Source organism: Antechinus flavipes, chromosome 2, assembly GCF_016432865.1.
Source record: "Antechinus flavipes isolate AdamAnt ecotype Samford, QLD, Australia chromosome 2, AdamAnt_v2, whole genome shotgun sequence".
In the NCBI taxonomy this organism is placed as follows: domain Eukaryota; kingdom Metazoa; phylum Chordata; class Mammalia; order Dasyuromorphia; family Dasyuridae; genus Antechinus; species Antechinus flavipes.
Genome location: NC_067399.1, coordinates 292,496,034 through 292,517,177, shown reverse-complemented (window position 1 = coordinate 292,517,177; position 21,144 = coordinate 292,496,034). Strand labels below are relative to the sequence as shown.

At 34.4% G+C, this 21,144-nt stretch overlaps 1 protein-coding gene across 1 annotated transcript in view; it reads left to right on the top strand.

Moving 5' to 3' along the window:
- The window catches only part of LOC127546649 (cation channel sperm-associated auxiliary subunit beta-like), an 81,410-nt gene that overhangs the window by 13,443 nt on the left and 46,823 nt on the right, over nucleotides 1-21,144 (top strand). The window contains exon 4 of the mRNA XM_051973661.1: nucleotides 15,096-15,283. Within this exon, the coding sequence (XP_051829621.1) occupies nucleotides 15,096-15,283 (188 nt within the window). The remainder of the gene's footprint in view (nucleotides 1-15,095; nucleotides 15,284-21,144) is intronic.

Here is a 21,144-nt window from a genome sequence, read left to right as displayed (position 1 = left end):
ATTTGTACAAAGGCTTTTTAATTTGATGTAATCGAAATTTTCTATTTTGTGATCAGTAATGGTCTCTAGTTCATCTTTGGTCACAAATTTCTTTCTCCTCCACAAGTCTGAGAGATAAACTATTCTATGTTCCTTTAATTTATTTATAATCTCGTTCTTTATGCCTAGGTCATAGACCCATTTTGATCTTATCTTGGTATATGGTGTTAAGTGTGGGTCCATGCCTAATTTCTGCCATACTAATTTCCAATTATCCCAGCAGTTTTTATCAAATAATGAATTCTTTTCCCAGAAGTTAGGGGCTTTGGGTTTGTCAAACACTAGATTGCTATAGTTGACTATTCTGTCTTGTGAACCTGGCCTTTTCCACTGATCCACTAATCTATTTCTTAGCCAATACCAAATGGTTTTGGTGACTGCTGCTTTATAATATAATTTTAGATCAGGTACAGCTAGGCCACCTTCATTTGAGTTTTTTTTTATTAATTCCCTTGAGATTCTCGACTTTTTATTGTTCCATATGAATTTTGTTGTTATTTTTTCTAGATCAATAAAATATTTTCTTGGAAGTCTGATTGGTATAGCACTAAATAAATAGATTAGTTTAGGGAGTATTGTCATCTTTATTATGTTCGCTCGGCCGATCCAAGAGCACTTAATATTTTTCCAATTATTTAAGTCTGACTTTATTTGTGTGGAGACTTTTTTATAATTTTGCTCATATAATTCCTGACTTTCCCTTGGTAGATAGATTCCCAAATATTTTATGCTATCAACAGTTATTCTGAATGGAATTTCTCTTTGTATCTCTTGCTGTTGGGTTTTGTTGGTGATGTATAAAAATGCTGAGGATTTATGGGGATTTATTTTGTAGCCAGCTACTTTGCTAAAATTATGAATTATTTCCAATAGCTTTTTAGTAGAATCTCTGGGGTTCTCTAGGTATACCATCATATCATCTGCAAAGAGTGATAGTTTGGTTTCCTCATTGCCTACTCTAATTCCTTTAATATCTTTCTCTACTCTTATTGCCGAGGCTAGTGTTTCTACTATGATATTAAATAATAATGGTGATAGTGGGCAACCTTGCTTCACTCCAGATCTTACTGGGAAAGGTTCCAGTTTTTCCCCATTGCATATGATGCTTACTGATGGTTTTAAATATATGCTCCTGACTATTTTAAGGAAAAGTCCATTTATTCCTATGCTCTCAAGTGTTTTTATTAGGAATGGATGTTGGATTTTATCAAATGCTTTTTCTGCATCTATTGAGATGATCATATGGTTTTTGTTTGTTTGGTTATTGATATAGTCAATTATGCTAATAGTTTTCCTAATATTGAACCAGCCTTGCATTCCTGGTATAAATCCTACTTGGTCATAGTGTATTATCCTGGGGATGATTTTCTGTAATCTTTTTGCTAATATTTTATTTAAGATTTTAGCATCAATATTCATTAGGGAGATTGGTCTATAATTTTCTTTCTCTGTTTTCAGCCTACCTGGTTTAGGTATCAGTACCATGTCTGTGTCATAAAAGGAGTTTGGTAGGACTCCTTCAATCCCTATTTTTTCAAATAGTTTATATAGCATTGGAGTTAATTGTTCTTTAAACGCTTGGTAGAATTCACATGTAAGTCCATCTGGTCCTGGGGATTTTTTCTTAGGGAGTTGATTGATAGTTTGTTCTATTTCTTTTTCTGAGATGGGACTGTTTAGGATATTTACTTCTTCCTCTGTTAGTTTGGGCAAGCTATATTTTTGGAGGTATTTTTCTATTTCATTTAAGTTGTCGAATTTATTGGCATAAAGTTGGGCAAAGTAACTCCTGATTATTGCTCTAATTTCCTCTTCGTTAGTGGCGAGTTCTCCCTTTTCATTTTTAAGACTAACAATTTGATTTTCCTCTTTCCTTTTTTTAATCAGATTTACTAAGGGTTTGTCTATTTTGTTGGTTTTTTCATAGAACCAACTCTTAGTTTTATTAATCAATTCAATAGTTTTTTTACTTTCAATTTTATTGATCTCACCTTTTATTTTTAGAATTTCAAGTTTAGTGTTTGACGGGGGGTTTTTAATTTGTTCCTTTTCTAGCATTTTTAATTGCAAACCCAATTCATTGACCTTCTCTTTCTCTATTTTATACAAATAGGCCTCTAGAGATATGAAATTTCCCCTTATTACCGCTTTGGCTGCATCCCATACATTTTGGTATGATGTCTCATTATTATTGTTTTCTTGGGTGAAGTTTATTAATTATGTCTATGATTTGCTGTTTCACCCAATCATTCTTTAGTATGAGATTATTTAGTTTCCAATTATTTTTTGGTCTATTTCCCCCTGGTTTTTTGTTGAATGTAATTTTCATTGCATCGTGGTCTGAAAAGGATGCATTTACTATTTCTGCCTTACTGCATTTGAGTTTGAGGTTTTTATGTCCTAATATATGGTCAATTTTTGTATAGGTTCCATGAACTGCTGAAAAGAAAGTGTATTCCTTTCTGTCTCCATTACATTTTCTCCAGAGATCTATCATATCTAACTTTTCTAGTATTCTATTTACCTCTTTGACTTCTTTCTTATTTATTTTGTGGTTTGATTTATCTAATTCTGAGAGTGCAAGGTTAAGATCTCCCACTATTATAGTTTTACTGTCTATTTCTTCTTGCAGCTCTCTTAGTTTCTCTTTTAAGAATTTAGATGCTACCCCACTTGGTGCATATATGTTTAATATAGATAGTGCTTCATTATCCATGCTACCCTTTAGCAAGATATAGTGTCCTTCCTTATCTCTTTTAATTAGGTCAATTTTTGCTTTAGCTTGATCTGAGATCAGGATGGCTACCCCTGCTTTTTTGACTTCACCTGAAGCATAGTAGATTTTGCTCCAACCTTTTACCTTTAACCTGCATGTATCTCCCCGCTTCAGGTGTGTTTCCTGTAAACAACATATTGTAGGATTCTGGCTTTTAATCCATTCTGCTAATCGCTTCCTCTTTATGGGGGAGTTTACCCCGTTCACGTTTATGGTTAGAATGACCAATTCTGTATTACTTGCCATCTTGTTAACCCCGGTTTATGCTTTTCTCCCTTCTTTCCCCTTTCCCCCCCTTCCCAGTATTAAGCTTGTGAGCACCACTTGCTTCTCACAGCCCTCCCTTTTTAGTATCCCTCCCCCCGCCTTAGAGTTCCTCCCCCTATCTTACCCCTTTCCCTCCCAGTTCCCGTATTCCCTTCCTCTTAGCTTATTCCTTCCCTTTTCACTTTTCCCTTCTCACTTTTCAATGAGGTGGGAGAAGCTTCACCATAGATTGAATATGTCTTAAGATTTTTCACTTAAAGCCAATTCTGAAGGCAGTAAGATACCCACTATATTCATCCCCCTCCATTCTTTCTCTCAGATATAATAGGTTTCCTATGCCTCTTCATGAGATGTACTACCCCCACTTTACCCTTTTTCTGATACAATGTCCTTTCCACATCAATTTCTAGAACAAGGTATACATGTATTCTTTATACATCTATATAGTCAAAATATAGTTCCCAAGATTAATCTTTACCTTTTTAGATTTCTCTTGAGTTCTATATTTGTAGATCAAACTTTTTGTTAAGTTCTGGTTTTTTCATCAGAAATAGATGAAATTCGCTTACTTCGTTGAATGTCCATCTTCTTCCCTGGAAAAAGATGCTCATTCTCGCTGGGTAAGTTATTTTTGGTTGCATACCAAGTTCCTTAGCCTTTCGGAATATCATATTCCAGGCCCTTCGATCTTTTAATGTGGATGCTGCCAGATCCTGGGTGATCCTTATTGTGGCTCCTTGATACTTGAATTGGGTTTTTCTAGCCGCTTGCAATATTTTTTCCTTCATCTGAGGGTTCTGGCATTTGGCCACTATATTTCTTGGTGTTTTGATTTTAGGATCCCTTTCAGTGGGTGATCGATGAATCCTTTCAATGTTTATTTTTTCCTCTGTTCCTATGACTTCTGGGCAGTTCTCTTTGATAATTTCCTGGAAAATAGTGTCCAGGCTCTTTTTTTCATCATGTTTTTCTGGAAGTCCAATGATTCTCAGATTGTCTCTCCTGGATCTGTTTTCCAGGTCTGTTGTCTTCCCTAGAAGGTATTTCACATTTTTCTCCATTGTTTGATTTTTTTGGATTTGCTTGACTGATTCTTCTTGTCTCCTCGAGTCATTCAATTCCACTTGTTCAAGTCTGATTTTCAGTGAAGTATTCTCTTCACTCACTTTTTAAAAATCTTTTTCTAATTGTCCAATTGAGTTCTTTTGTTCTGTGGAATTTTTTTTCCATTTCGCCAATTTTGTTTTTTAGAGAGCTGTTTTCTGTTTCCAGTTCACTAATCCTATTTTTCAAGGATTTTACTTCTTTATCCACTCTCTCTTTAACTTTCTCCAGGCTCTTTTGCCAAGCCTCCCTCTCCTTTTCCCAAGCTTCCCTCTCCTTTTGCCAAGCCTCACTCTGCTTTCCCCATTTTTCTTCTAGCTCCCTTGTGAGAGCCTTTTTAATCACTTCTATGAGGTTCATCTGTGCTGAGGAACAGACGATCTCCTCCTTTGGGGATTCACCTGGGGACTGCCTGTTTTTAGTCTCCTCAGGATTTAGAGTCTGCTCTCTATCTGTATAGAAGCTGTCTAGGGTTAAAGTCCTCTTCAGCTTCTTGCTCATTCTGTCTATTAATCAGAGACAAACTACCAAAGAAAAACAGAAAAAACTGGAGTCTTTCTTTGGGGGAGGGGCTGGGTATGTTACCGAGTTTCCTCTCCAGACTGCAGGGGGCAGCAGTGAGGCACTAGCAGGACTGTGTTGCGCGTGGGCTCTGAGATCCCAGAGCATGCTGAGTCACTGTGGGGGGGGGAAGGAGGGAGCGGCCAGGTCCTGAGAGACTCCAGCTGTTTGGGGTTGTATTCTTCAGCCCCGGTGTTTTTAGCTTCTCTGCTGGGCTGCTGACTTGCTGCTGGAGCAAAGTATCCAAACCTGTAGCGAAGCTCTCCCCGCAGAGACGGCTGCGATCACTCCCCACCCCCTCTCAGCTCTGCTCCCGTGCTCTCACTGCCGCTGCCCTCAGCCTGCGCCCGATCTAAAACCGCCCCAGCCCTCCAGTAAAGACAGACCTTTCTTGGCGGATCTCAAGGATGGCTTCTCTTGGTAACTATATGTGGGTTTTTTTCAGTCAAGCATTGATTCAGAGGCTTGTAATGAAGTGGATAGTGAGAGAAAGCGCGGAGCTTATGCAGCTGTGAGCCTCCTCTCCGCCATCTTAACCGGAAGTCCCTGATTCCCTCCCTATCAATTTCTTACTAAAACCAGGAACTAATCTCAAGAGTGTAGAAGGCTCTGAATCATCAGGTACAGGTAGTGAAATGGATTCTTCTATTTGGAAAAGAGTATTGTTTAGTGGTACTTCAAAGAATAATTAGGAGAAGTACCTCTTTTATTATAAAGTTGGGCATATTTAAAGAACATGTGCCCAAACAAATGAAATAGTTTTGGCTTGTATTCTGTGGCTCAATGACAAAAATCTTGCTTAGCTACACATACAGATCAAAAGCTTTGCTAAATAAAAACATTTTTACATGCAGTTTCTATTTAGTTCACAGATGGCTGAGAGACACATAACTAATTCTTAGGAAAACTAGGAACTTTGCAGTAACTTCAGTGACTCCAATTCCAGTGACTCTCCATTTCAATTTGCAACCTGTAAATTAATGATGGCTTAATTTCTCCTCCCTCACTATTCCTTCCTTCCTCACAAAACAAATTCTCATCTCAGTTTAAATTGTTCACTGACTAATTGAATTTGGATATAGGTGAGTTTTAGTAAATGTTTTTCATTTTTATTTTAAAAATTTTTTGCTTTATAAAATTTTTAAAAAAATTTTTAAAAAGTATTTAGAACAATGCAAAATAAAAAAAAAAACCCAAAATAAAAAGGACAGAAAAGGAAAATAAAAACAAAATAAAATATGTCATGTGCCCAGCAGAACTACATGGAGGAGTCAAAATATGTAAAATAAATTTTCATTTCAAGAAAGCATATCTAATGATAGAGGAGATTATATATTCATGACAGTCCATCTTTTCTCTGCTTCCTTGTAGGTCTGCTGCTCACTTTTCACTTTGTTCTTTTTTCCCCTTTTCATATCCCCTCACATATTTCAATCAGTCTACAGTTAAGCATGGGTGTATACACACACAAACACATACATATACACACATATTCATGATTTTTTTTGTCGCAAGTTTAGTTCTTTAGATTATTGATATACATTATTCTAGGACCTGTGGTCTTTTATGATAGCTGCTAATAATCCCGTCAAATTCTAAATGTGGATCTAGCATATTTGAATTGGCTTTTTGCTGGTTGTTGTAATTGTTGTTTGTTTTTTATAGAATTTTCTCATTGATCTGGGGGTTTCAAAATTTGGCAATATTATTCCTATTTGTTTTTCATGTGGGATCAATTTGAGATGGTGATTAGTGGATTTTTTTCTATTTCAACTTTCTGTTTGTGTTTTATCGCACTCAGCACAAATTTTTTTGATTATTTTGTTATTGTGTCGAGGTTCTTTTTTTGGTCATAGCTTTCAGATAGTCCACTTATTCTTATGTTTTCTCTACTTGATCTATTCTCTAGATATGTTGTTTTTCTTATAAGATGTTTCACATTGTTCTTTTTTTCATTCTTTATATATTGTTTTGTTGTTTCTTGGTCTTTTATAGCTTCACTGGCTTCCCCCTGCCTAATTCTAATTTTTGAAGAATTATTTTTTATTTAAGATTCTGTATTTCTTTTTCTTCCCATACTCTCTTTTTCTTGGATGGTTAGTTTTATTTTATTTTATTTTTTAGTTTTTCTTCAATATCTCTCACTTAATTTTTGAAGTCTCTTTTGATTCTATAATTTCTTTCTGGGCAGGTACCACATTACTCTTTGGGGTAGGAGATGCTTTTTTTTTTTTAAATTTACTTTTTCCTCTGAAGATGAGCCATTGTTTTCACTATTCCCATAGTAAATTTCTATGGTTGGAGGTCTTATTCTTTACCTGTTAATTTTTTTTTTAATTGAGAAATATTAGTATAAGTACCTCCAATTCTGGGTTAGGGAGATAGGGCCTCCAGCTTCATTTCAGCTCTCTCCTCTGACCTGGACCTGAAACTGAAAGCTCCAGCCTCCTTCAAATGCCAATAGACCAGTCTCTGCCTTACTGCTTCTGCACTCATTGGGTGTGCTGGCTCCTTTTTGCCCAGGCCTTGTCTCTGAAGCACAGCTGAGCCTGGAGTTCCTTAAAAAAAAAAAAAAAAAAAAAAAAAGAGATTCTCTTTGTCTTTCCAGATTCAGATCCCTGACTCCTTATGCTTTCTGGAATGTGGTTTGGGCTGAGACTATCTTCAAACCTAACTAGTTTCAAGACTCTCTGCTTGCTATTCCTGCAGAGCTGGCCTGAAGATGTTAAACTTCAGTCCTGGAGTGGGGTCTTTTTTGGGGCCTTTTTGGGTTGTCTCAGGAGGACACCTGTGCTCTCCAAGTCTTACTTATTTTTCACTCGTCTATGTTCTCCCAGAGGGGTAATTTTGTTTTGTTTGTGGGGGAAATTTGGAGAGTTTGTAATTTTCTGACTGCCATTTTCCCAGAATCCTCTCAGTAAATGTTTTTCAAGTAGACATTTTATTTTAGGTCTTCAGTGTTGAATGATGGGCTTTCATGTCCATTAAAGGAATTATGTCAGCAACTAATCTCTCCTTCCAAAAACGTCTCATAATTGTAGCTAGTAGTTATGTAGTGCTTTAAAATTTGCAAAATATTTTACATTATGTTAAGTCATTTAATCTTTACAACAACCTTTCAAGGTAGATATCATTATTGCCCCTATTTTATAGATGAGGAAAATGAGGTATAGAGAGATTAAGTGACTTTTCCAGTTAGAGTTCTTAAGGAAGGATTTGATCTTAGGACTTCTTCAAATTTTGCCCTGTCATTTGTCTTAAATAGCACTTTGTGCTTCCATTTCTTATATTCTTCTATTTTGTAGTATAGTTACATTTCTGTCTTATCTCTCTAACTACATTATAAATTCCTTCAAGTCAAGACCAAGGCCATGGTTCCTGGACCCTAAAAATAGTACCTTGTTCACAGTAAAAACTCAACAAATATAGTCATTGAACAAAACATTGGAGTAAGGACTGGAGTGAAAGTGTGAAAGTGAGCCTGATTTAGTCCATTCAGTATAATGGGAAGGAGTGAAGTGGCCAAACACACTTATGCCCAAATTGTCCTTTGTTCTTTGAAGGAGTGATAAATTGTAAAAGCCAAGTTTAGGAGCTTCTGCAGATGGAAAGATGGGTACAAATGATTCCTTTCTTGTTCCAGAGTTTATAGTCCTTCATGTGCTGGCTTAAATCCTAGTTTTCTGACTTTCTCTTCTTCTCTTTCTGCACTCTTAATAGTTAACCACATTCAATTTTATTTTCCCCCACCTCCTGTATTTTCCATTGTTTTGGATGAGGATGGTCAAATTTTATAGATATTTTATGTTTATGATTATATGTGTATACCTCTATACATAATGTGTGTGTATATATATATATATATATATATATATATATATATATATATATAAACACACACACACACACACATATTTGGATATTTTTCCAACAGTATTTTTTAAAATTTTATTTTTTCAATTACATGTGAGCAAATATTTTTAATATTTGTTTTAAAAATATTGAATCCCAATTTTTTTCTCTCCTGTACTCTTCTCACCCTTCTCTGTGAAGACAAGCAATTTGAGATAGATTTTACATGTGTAGTCATGAAAAAATATGCATGTAGACTTTTTGCAAAAGAAAACACAGACCAAAAACCAAAAATAAAATAAGTTTTAAAGTATGCTTCAGTCTGTATATAAACTCTTTTAGGTCTTTCTCTAGAGGTAGATAGCATTTTTCTTTGATACAATCTTGGATCTTTGTAGCACTGAAGATAGCTTAAGTTATTCACAATTGAGCTTTATACAATATTATACAGTGTTTTCCTGTTTCTGTTCATTTCACTTTGCATCAGTTTGCATGTAAGTCTTTCCATGTTTTTCTGAAAGTATTCTGCTCAGAATTTCTTATAGCACAATAGTATTCCATCACAATCATATACTATAACTTGTTTCAATCATTTCCAATTTTCAGTTCTTTGGCATCATAAAAAAGCTACTATATATATTTTTGTATACATGAGTCATTTTCATTTTTCTTTGATCTTTTTGGAATATGGATCTTTGCTGGGACAAAGAAAAAGAACATTATTTGTGGTACTTGGGATATAATACTACTCTTCAGAATAGTTGGATAGTTTTCAACCTTAGTCATCCACAGAACAGATGTGTTTCTTGTCTGTGTTTTAGTGGTATCCACATCCTCATTTGAAAATGTGAAAAAAAGTGAATATCAGAGGTTACTCACAATTGTCCAAATGCTCCATTGTTTTCTTTGTTAGGACCTGAATTGATCTCAGAGATGACTTCTAATATTGAGAGACTTAGCAGTAACAAACAGAAGCCCATCACTCCAGGGACTTTTGAAAAGTTGGATTCAGACCCAAAGGCCATCAGATTCATAGAATGTTCTATGCACACAGAAAGGCCCAACCAGTTGTGTTGAGAAATAATATTAACAGTAAGGTGCTGGCAGACAAAAGTCTATGAAATGATTCTGATCATCTTTCAGAAGAATTTGAAATAAAGAGTCAATTTCATAAAGAAGCTTGGTGGGGGACTACTCATCGCAATCCCCTTTGCCTGTTTTGCATATGAGAAACTCCAGAGTCAGAGGTGGAGGCTCCAATAAAATAATAATGGGAAGAAGTCTTAGTGAAGATTCTAGTGTTAATAGGGAAGCAAACTTCTTGAAGCATGCATTTGACAAGGTTATGCTGGCTGCCCCAGGAGCCTCTGGAACTGAAGACAAGACATAAGTGTATGCTGCTATGAGTATCCCTTGAGGCATTCCTCTGCAAAGGTGTTGTCTGCATCATACTAAAAGCAATGTTTCCATGAAACTAAAGAGAAATTAAAATTCATTTTTTATAAATAATGACAATTGCTCTGCATCCTTCCTAGTGTAAGATATGGATTATTGGGGATGCATTTTTCTTCCAATTCAAATTTAAAATGCTAGTTAATTTTGAGTAATCATGTATTGTTAGAAACTGATTATTACTAGTTTTTAAATTTTTGTTTACTGTTTCTAGTTTTGTTTTTGTTTTTTGGTAGTTGGTGGTTTAAAAAGCAAGACATGTTTGTGACTACTTTATAATAGACTAATTCTAGGCTCAAAATGATTGAAGCTTCTCCCTGCTGCCAACCTAGCAAGTAATAAGAGACATCTTAAATTTTGTTATTTTGCTTATTTGTTGTGTGATGTTGGTGTTGTGATTTGATTTTTAAAAATCTATTAATCAGTGTATAAGGTATATGTATGTGTTTTGTAATGGTGTTTTGGAGGGGAGGGAAGAACTTGAATTTTCTTTCCAGATCTGGTTCAGGCAACAGATATTACTCTACTGATGCTCTTTAAGGAAGAATATGATGGAGGATTCTGGGAAGATGGTGGAGTAGGTTGGTAAATTTCAAGCTCTCCCAATTTCCCCTACAAATAGAACAAATTTGTACCTCAGGATGAACATGGATTGGTTAAAAGAAATCAAGATTTGGGGCAGAACAGTGGTCCTCCTGATATAACCCAGTAAGATCTGAAAACAGACTCCAGTCCAGGCCAGGATTAATCTGCCTGGAGTGTAGACACCTCTGGGCTAGCTTCGAAGGGGCATCAAGTAGGAACCTCTCAGGCTGACTGGGTGTGGCTGGATTCTCAGCAGGGGTCACTGAAACTTACCTCCTGGACTGTGTTTTCAGTTGGAGTTTAAGTCTGGGAAGACAAAGTGAAACTCGGCTGATTAGTAATGCCAGGACTAGCTGTGCTGCTTAGACAAAGCCCTGAGAGAGGAGCCAGCACCTGGTGAACCTGCAGAAGCATCCAGGCAGGGTGCTTCTGGCTGTGGATATTTGTGTTGAGCTCTTGGTTGAGGGCTCCTGATCAGAGGGGAAAGCTGAAGAGAAAGAAGCTTGAGGTCCCATCTCCCACCCCACAATTAGAGGTGCTTACAGTAATACCTCTTATTAAAAATAATAAACTGGCAAAGAAGAAGGAATCCCACATTGAAACATTTTTCAGGAACAGGGAAGACCAGGATTCATCTTCAGAGGAAGACATATTAGTTAAAAAAAAGTATCTGCCCCAAAGAGTAATGGGAATTCCTCCCTGTCCAGAGATAATTTATAGAACTCAAAAAAGAATTAAAAAATCAGAGACATTGAGAAAAAGCTAAAGAAAAAATTAAAACTATCCAAGAAAAACAAGATTATGAAAAGTTAACCAAATTGGAAAAGGAGATAGTCTCAAAGATGAAAATAACTCTTTGAAAATTAGAATTTGGATAAGGGTAAACCAGTGAAGCTATAAGAGACCAAAAAATTAGAAAACAGATTATAAAAAAATGACAAAATAGAACAGAATGTGAACCATAAGAAAAACAAAACATTTGGAGAACAGATTAAAAAGAAAAAATAAAATGAGTGAACTGTCAGAATGTCATGACCAAAAAGAGAACTTTGACATAATAATACAGGAAATAATCCTAGCAAATTGTCCTGGAGTGATTGAACATGAGGACAAAGTAGAAACAGAAAAAAAATCCACTATGGAAAATACATAGGAATATTATTGACAAATTTTGAAACTCCTAGAGGAAATTTTGCAAGAAACAAGAAAAAAAAGTATGCTGCAGCTATCATTAGAATTGTACAAGACTTATCCACAGCTACAATAAAAGACCACAGATCCTGGAATCTACAGATAAGAAAAGAACTAGGCTTGAGGCCAAAAATATCATATCCAGCAAAATTATAATTTTGAATGAGAAAAAATGGATATTCAATGAATTTGTAGATTTTCAGGACTTTCTACCAACCAAATCCAAACTTAACAGAAAAATTAACATATAAGCCAATATCAAAGAACAATTTTAAGGAACTCAACATGGACAAACTGTTTAAACATAGACATTTTTTTTAACATGGGAAATGTATACTTTGTTTAAAATTTACATCAACTATAGGGAAGCTCAAAAGATTGTCAGAGTAAAGGTTAAAATAGAGATCATGTTATGCAAATGAGGTACAAAGGGAGACTAGACACAGAGGCAGTAGAGATGGGGAGGAGAGCTTATAGTTCTGAAAACCATTCAAATCAGGAATGGGTTCAATAGGGAGCACTACATATATACCATGAAGGGTGTAGCATTGCCCAAAATCTATAAAGAAATAAAGAGATGAGGGATGGATGGATGTGGAAGTGAAGAGTGAGAGAAGAAAAGGGAAAGATCCTAGGGTGGGGGAATATTAAATAATAGTAAGCCAAGTTATGGAGTAGGATTTAATGAGTCAGCAAGAATAGGAAAGTGTGTGTGTGTGTGTGTGTGTGTGTGTGTGTGTGTGTGTGTGTATCTGGAGTGTTAGTATATGTGAGTATGTATATGTATATATATAAATATAAAAATTATAAATATATTTTAACTGTAGCTTGCTTGAGGATGGGGGCGAATGAAAGTGAGATGTGTGTCTGTGTGTATGTAAATACATATACATATATATATATACACATATCTACCTCTGTATATCCTTTTTTAACTGTAGCTTGGTTGGTGGTGGTGGTGGAAATGAAAGGGGGAAAAAAACAAAAGAAGAAGCACAGCAGATAACAAAAGAACAATATACAAGGAAGTAAAGAAAAGATGGACATATAAATATAAATATATATATATATATAAAATCTTAAATAGGTATTGTTATATATTTTGAATCCTCCCTGATGTTCTGCTGGACACATGACAATGTTCTCTCTTATTTTGTTTCATTTTGTTTTGTATTGCTTTTCTGTTTTTATTTTTCTTTTTTCAAATAAAATAAATTTGGAAAATAAATATAAAAAGGGGAAAAAAGAATGAGTATAGGGAATGTTCCCCCTCAGTAACTTATACTCCTTTTTGAAAGTTGCCTTTTTGTTCCCCACAATAAGTCCCATGTTGAATGAAACCATCTAAAGTGGGATGAAGCATATGTTGCTCTTTCTCCCTTCTCCCTTCTCCCTTCTCCCTTCTCCTTTGGAGGTTCCTGTCATGAGTTACACTGTATTATTTACTGCAACATTGTGATTTGCCTATTGCTGTTACTGAAGTTAATGTTCAAACATTATTCACCCCAAAATGAAAAAGAACCTGTACTTTTGGAACCACACTGGATTGGTTTAGATTAGAATTTTAAAAAAAATTATTTTGTTTTCCAGCCAAGATGTTTTGTATATTATGATTCATGAAATACAACTGATAAACCTGGTGTGTTGAGAAGTCAGCTTAACTAGCAAGGTGCTAACTCTATTCTTAATGGAGATTTTATCAGAAAACTATTACTTTGAGGTTTCCAATTTTTAAAATATCAAATTTCTAATTTTTATAACATCTGTTCATCTTCCCCAAATCCTTATTCTTATGGTATCATTATTACTGAACCAATGCTATCCCAATTCTTTGTTTTCTTTTCACATATATCAAACAAAAATATACCCCCACAAATCCTCCTGGATCTCCCTTCTCCACTGCCTCTCACTTCTCAGCTTATTTAAAGATATGATAACTTGACTCTCGAGTATTTTTAGCATTGAATAAAAGAGGCAAAATTTAAAAAAAACATAATTATTTCATATAGATTATAAATATATTTGATTTTTTTCTTCTGAAAAGTACCTGTTCATATCCTTTGACCATTTATCAATTGGACAATGATTCATATTCTCATAAATAGGACTCATGTCATGTACATATGCATTTCATATATATGAGAAGGGCTTTACCAGAGAAACTTAAACAATTCCCAAGTTTTCCTACTTTCCTTCTAATGTTGGCTTCATTGGATTTATTTGTACAGGACCTTTTTAATTTGATGGGATCAAAATGATTCATTTCACATAATGCTATCTAAAGGGCTAGCTGGGTTTTGGGTTCTGTGTTAGGAAAAGTTTAACTCCCCTTGAGCCCTCGTGCCACAAACAAAGGGACATCAGACAATTCAAGGGCTGGCATTTTTTCATGGAGCTAAAAGAAAAACATAATCGAACAGAACTAAGTTTAGAGTAGGGTAGAGGTCAACTATTCCTCTTGTTGGTTTGCTTCTTTCAGCACTCCAACTCATGGAGTGAGCATTCCATGTTTTTAAAAAGTCATGGTTAAACATGTTTTTGCTTGTCCATTTTCACCTCTCATGTTCTCAAATTAATTACAGATATGGTGGACTCCTACTGCCATTAAATATATGGTGTTGTTATGGGATACAATACACCAGTTTTCCCTTCTTTTGATTCTCCTTGAGAGTCCCATACTTTTGTGTAGTCCCTACATATCTTTCTCATAGTAAAATCTGATATTTTTGTTCTTTTCTTAAACTGGAAAGAACTATAAATCCAAATTGTATTTTTTTTTCATGGCCCTTCAATTCTTTGCTAAGTTTGTCACACATGTAAAAAATTCATAAGAGCATTTCCTTTCCAAGTTTAAAGAAAAGACTTGTATATTCTTGGCCTTTATATTATGCCAATGATAACATAACATAACATAATTTGACAGCAGGCAAAATGGATTTCTTCATGGATTTACCCCACTGCACTGCTCCTAATATGCTTCTTGTAGAAATATGAAGGTAATGAGTATTCTGATGTCTTCAATTTCTTCATAAAATAAAATAGATTGTTTATTGTGATAGATTTTCAGAGAACAATAGAAAGGAAGAACCACATCAATAAATCTTTGCTTTAATTTAAAACTTGAGTGGTATTTATCTTGAGGTTTTTTTTAAATGACTTTAGAATGAAGTATAGAATCATATATTCATCAACAATCATCTAATCCAAATTCCCTAATTATTTGCTTCTATTAACACAGAACCTAAATGACTGATTTTTTTTTACATAGCTCTTATGGAAAAGCTGATATAATGAAGATTATGTATCATGAGGACCTTGTAGGCTTTCCGAGCTCAGCATCTGCAACTTTATTAGAACCTTTTGCAGTTGAATTTCCTTCAGTGAATTCCAGTTTAAAGGGTGCCATTACCATTCAAAGACATGACAACAACTACTTTAAAATTAATCTTATATCTGGTAAGTTTTTTAAGTAGTAACTGATGACTATGAAACAGTAGGAAATTTTCCTGTGAGAAAGATGTAACTGTTTCTTGAGAAATATATTCAAAAAGACTGGGACCAACTGATTGTTTGTTTACTGAGTTTATTAGATACATCATAGACTATTTTCTCATATTGTTACTATTTATAATATGATAGTATATATATAATTTTTAGGGCAGGAATTAACCAGTTATGTTGATGCTTTAGTGACTTAATGATATAATGAGTATAGGTTTTCTTGCTACTGGTAGAAATCATAACCAATCCTTGCCTTCCCATCCTTTAAAAAAATTATTCATGTATTTCCATAAATCTTCTATGGAAACTCTACTCAATGTTCTGAGAGTTTTTTCTGTCAAGTTTTTAAAAAAATCTTTTTGTGGTGTGGACATCTATGGTAGCTTGGTGAAGCCTCTGGACCTGAAGATAGATGGGCTACATCTCCATAGTATAGGTACAAACTTTTATTTATTTATTTTTTAAAGTAAACTGGTTTATTGAATTTTTTTTTCATTTGTGAGAAAAGTATTTTATTTTATTTAATTTTTTTATTATAGCTTTTTATTGACAAAATATATGCATGGGTAATTTTTCAGCATTGATAATTGCAAAACCTTTTGTTCCAATTTTTCCCCTCCTTCCCCCCATCCCCTCCCCAAGATGTCAGGTTGACCAATACATGTTAAATATGTTAGAGCATATGTTAAATACAATATATGTATACATGTCCATAGTTATTTTGCTGTACAAAAAGAATCAGACTTTTAAATATTGCACAATTAACCTGTGAAGGAAATAAAAAATGCAGTCAGACAAAAATAGAGGGATTGGGAATTCTATGTAGTGGTTCATACTCATTTCCCAGAGTTCTTTTGCTGGGTGTAGCTGGTTCAATTCATTACTGCTCTATTGGAACTGATGTGGTTCATGTCATTGTTGAAGAGGGCCACGTCCATCGGAATTGATCATCATATAGTATTGTTGTTGAAGTGTATAATGATCTCCTGGTCCTGCTCATTTCACTCAGTATGAGTTCATGTAAGTCTCTCCAGGCCTTTCTAAAATCATCCTGTAGGTCATTTCTTACCGAACAATAATATTCCATAATATTCATATACCACAATTTATTCAGCCATTCTCCAATTGATGGGCATCCACTCTGTTTCCAGTTTCTGGCCACTACAAAGAGGGCTGCCACAAATTTTTTTGTACATATAGGTCCCTTTCCCTTTTTAAAGATCTCTTTGGGATATAAGCCCAGTAATAACACTGCTGGATCAAAGATTATGCATAGTTTCATAACTTTTTGAGCATAATTCCAAATTGCTCTCCAGAATGGCTAGATGCGTTCACAATTCTACCAGCAATGTATCAGTCTCCCAGTTTTCCCACATCCCCTCCAACATTCCGCACTATCTTTCCCTGTCATTCTAGCCAATCTGACAGGTGTGTAGTGGTACCTCAGAGTTGTCTTAATTTGCATTTCTCTGATTAATAATGACTTGGAGCATCTTTTCATATGTCTAGAAATAGTTTCTATTTCTTCATCCAAAAACTGTCTATTCATATCCATTGACCAAAATTTATTAATTGGAGAATGGCTTGATTTCTTATAAATTAGAGTCAATTCTCTATATATTTTGGAAATGAGGCCTTTATCAGAACCTTTGACTGATGTTTTCCTAGTTTATTGTTTCCCTTCTAATCTTGTCTGCATTAGTTTTGTTTGTACAAAAACCTTTCAATTTGATATAATCAAAATTTTCTATTTTGTGATCAATAATGATTTCTAGTTCTTTGGTCATAAATTACTTCCTCTTCCACAGGTCTGAGAGGTAAACTATCCTATGTTCTTCTAATTTATTTATAATCTCATTCTTTATGTCTAGGTCATGAACCCATTTTGACCTTATCTTGGTGTATGGTGTTAAGTGTGGATCAATGTTTAGTTTTTGCCATACTAATTTCCAATTTTCCCAGCAGTTTTTGTCAAACAGTGAGTTCTTATCCCAAAAGCTGGGGCTTTTGGGTTTGTCAAACACTATATGATTAAAGTTATTTACTATTTTGTCCTTTGAACCTAACCTATTTCATTGCTCAATTAATCTATTTCTTAGCCAATACCAAAGGGTTTTGGTAACCACTGCTTCATAATATAATTTTAGATCTGGTACAGCTAGGCCACCTTCATTTGATTTTTTTTCATTAATACCCTTGAAATTCTTGACCTTTTGTTTTTCCATATGAACTTTGTTGTTATTTTTTCTAGGTCATTAAAATAGTTTTTTGGGAGTCTGATTGGTATAGCGCTAAATAAATAGATTAGTTTAGGTAGTATTGTTATCTTTATTATATTTGCTTGCCTTATCCATGAACATTTAATATTTTTTCAATTGGTTATATCTGACTTTTTTTGTGTGGAAAGTGTTTTGTAGTTTTGCTCATATAGTTCCTGATTTTCCCTTGGCAGATAGCTTGCCAAATATTTTATACTATCAATAGTTACTTTAAATGGAATTTCTCTTTGTAGCTCTAATTGTTGGATCTTATTAGTGATATATAAGAATGCTGATGACTTATGTGGTTTATTTTGTATCCTGCAATTTTGCTAAAAGTGTGGATTATTCTAATGGCTTTTTAGTAGAATCTCTGGGGTTCTTGAAGTATACCATCATATCATCAGCAAAGAGTGAGAATTTGGTTTCCTCATTACCTACTCTAATTCCTTTAATCTCTTTCTCAACTCTTATTGCTGAAGCTAGCATTTCTAATACAATATTGAATAGTAATGGTGAGAATGGGCAACCTTGTTTCACTCCTGATTTTTATTGGGAATGGTTGCAGTTTGTCCCCATTACATATGATGCTTACTGATGGTTTAAAATAGATGCTCCTGATTATTTCAAGGAAAAGTCCATTTATTCCTATACTCAAGTGTTTTTAATAGGAATGGATGTTGGATTTTATCAAATGCTTTCTCTGCACCTATTGAGATGTTCATATGGTTTTTGTTAATTTGGTTATTGATATGGTCAATTTTACTAATAGTTTTCCTAATACTGAACCAGCCCTGCATTCCTGGTATAAATCCACTTGGTCATGGTGTATTATCCTGAGGATGATTTTCTGTAGTCTTTTTGCTAATATTTTATTTAGTATTATAGCATCAATTTTCATTAGGGAGATTGGTTTGTAATTTTCCTTCTCTGTTTTCAACCTACTTGGTTTAGTTATCAGTATCATGTCTGTGTCATAAAAGGAATTTGGTAGGACTCCTTCATTCCCAATTTTTTTCAAATAGTTTGTATAGCATTGGGGTTAATTGTTCTTTAAAAATTTGGTAGAATTCACATGTAAATCCATCTGGTCCTGGGGATTTTTTCTTAGGGAGTCGATTAATAGCTTGTTTTACTTCTTTTTCTGAAATGGGACTATTTAAGCAATTTACTTCCTCCTCTGTTAATCTGGGAAGCCTATATTTTTGGAGGTAGTCATCCATTTCACTTAGGTTATCAAATTTATTCGCATAAAGTTGGACAAAGCAACTCCTTATTATCATTCTAATTTCCTTTTCATTGGTGGAAAGTTCTCCCTTGAGCAATCTGGAATTATGCCCAAAAAGTTATCAAACTGTGCATACCCTTTGATCCAGCAGTGTTTCTATTGGGCTTATACCCCAAAGAGATACTAAAAAAGGGAAAGGGACCTGTATGTGCCAAAATGTTTGTAGCAGCCCTGTTTGTAGTGGCTAGAAACTGGAAAATGAATGAATGCCCATCAATTGGAGAATGGCTGGGTAAATTGTGGTATATGAATGTTATGGAATATTATTGCTCTGTAAGGAATGACCAGCAGGATGAATACAGAGAAGCTTGGAGAGACCTACATGGACTGATGCTAAGTGAGATGAGCAGAACCAGGAGATCATTATACACTTCGACAACGATATTGTATGAGGATGTATTCTGATGGAAGTGGATTTCTCTGACAAAGAGACTTAACTGAGTTTCATTGGATAAATGATGGACAGAAACAGCTACACCCAAAGAAGGAATACTGGGAAATGAATGTGAACTATTTGATTTTTGACTTTCTTCCCGAGTTATTTTTACCTTCTGAATCCAATTCTCCCTGTGCAGCGGGAGAACTGTTCGGTTCTGCAAATATGTATTGTATCTAGGATATACTGCAACATATTTAACATATATAGGACTGCTTGCCATCTTGGGAGGGGGGGAGGAGGGAGGGAGGGGAAAAAATGAAACATAAGTGATTGCAAGGGATAATGCTGTGTAAAAATTATCCTGGCATGGATTCTGTCAATACAAAGTTATTATTAAATAAAATTAAATTTAAAAAAAAAAAAAGAAAGTTCTCCCTTTTCAATTTTAAGACTAACAATTTGATTTTCTTCTTTCTTTTTTCTAATCAGATTTACCAAAGATTTATCTATTTTATTATTTTTTCATAAAACCAACACTTAGTTTTATTTATTAATTCAATATATATTTTTTTACTTTCAACATTATTAATTTCACCTTTTAATTTTAGAATTTCAAGTTTAGTTTTTGATTGGAGGTTTTTAATTTGGTCTTTTTCTAGCTTTTTAAGTTGCTAGCCTAATTCATTGATCTTCTCTTTCTCTATTTTATTCAAGTAAAGCTCTAAAGATATAAAATTTCCCCTAATTACTGCTTTGGCTGCATCCCACAAATTTTGGTATGATGTCTCATCATTGTCATCATCTTGGGTGAAATTATTGTGTCTGTAATTTGCTGTTTCACCCAATCATTCTTTAAGATGAGATTATTTAGTTTCCAGTTACTTTTTGGTCTCATTACCCCTAAATTTTTGTTGAATGCTGTTCTTATTACATTGTGATCTGAAAAGAAAGCATTTACTATTTTTTCCTTCCTGCATTTAATTTTGAGGTCTTTATGTCCTAATATATGGTCAATTTTTTGTATAGGTTCCATGAACTGCTGAGAAGAAAGTCTACTCCTTTCTGTCTCCATACAGTTTTCTCCAAAGATCTATCATAACCTAACTTTTCCAATAGTCTATTTACCTCTTTAACTTCTTTCTTATTTGTTTTGTGGTTTAATTTATCTAATTCTAAAGAGTGCAAGTTTGAGATCTCCCACTATTATAGTTTTGCTGTCTATTTCTTCTTGCAACTCTTTTACTTCTCCTTTAGGAAATTAGATGCTATACCACTTGGTGCATATATGTTTAGTATTGATATTGCTTCATCATCTATGCTCTCCTTTAGCAAGATATAGTTTTCTTCCTTATCTCTTTTAATTAGATCAATTTTTGCCTTTGCTTGATCTAAGATAAGGATGGCTACCCCTGCTTTTTTGACTTCACCTGAAGCATAATAGATTCTTCTTTACTCTGTATGTATCTCCCTGCTTTAAATGTGTTTCCTGTAAACAACATATTGTAGAGTTCTGACTTTTGATCCAGTCTATCTGCCTCTGCTTTAAGGAAGATTTCATCCCATTCACTTTTAAAATTAAAATTACTAATTCTGTATTTCCTGTCATCTTATTAACCCCAGATTATGCTTTTCTTTTTCTTACCCCTTTTCCCTGCTTTCCCAGTATTAAACTTATGGCCACCACTTACCTCACACAGCTCCCTCTCTTTAGAATCTCTCCCACTCCCTTTCTTGTACCTTTCCCTTATTACTCTTTTCCTTTCCCTTTTCCTCTCCCACTTTTTAATGAAGTGAGAGAAGTTTCTCTGTAAACCATATATGTCAATTATTTTCTCTTTGAGCCAACTCTAATGAGAGTAAGATTCACACAATATTCCTCCCCCTCTCTAAA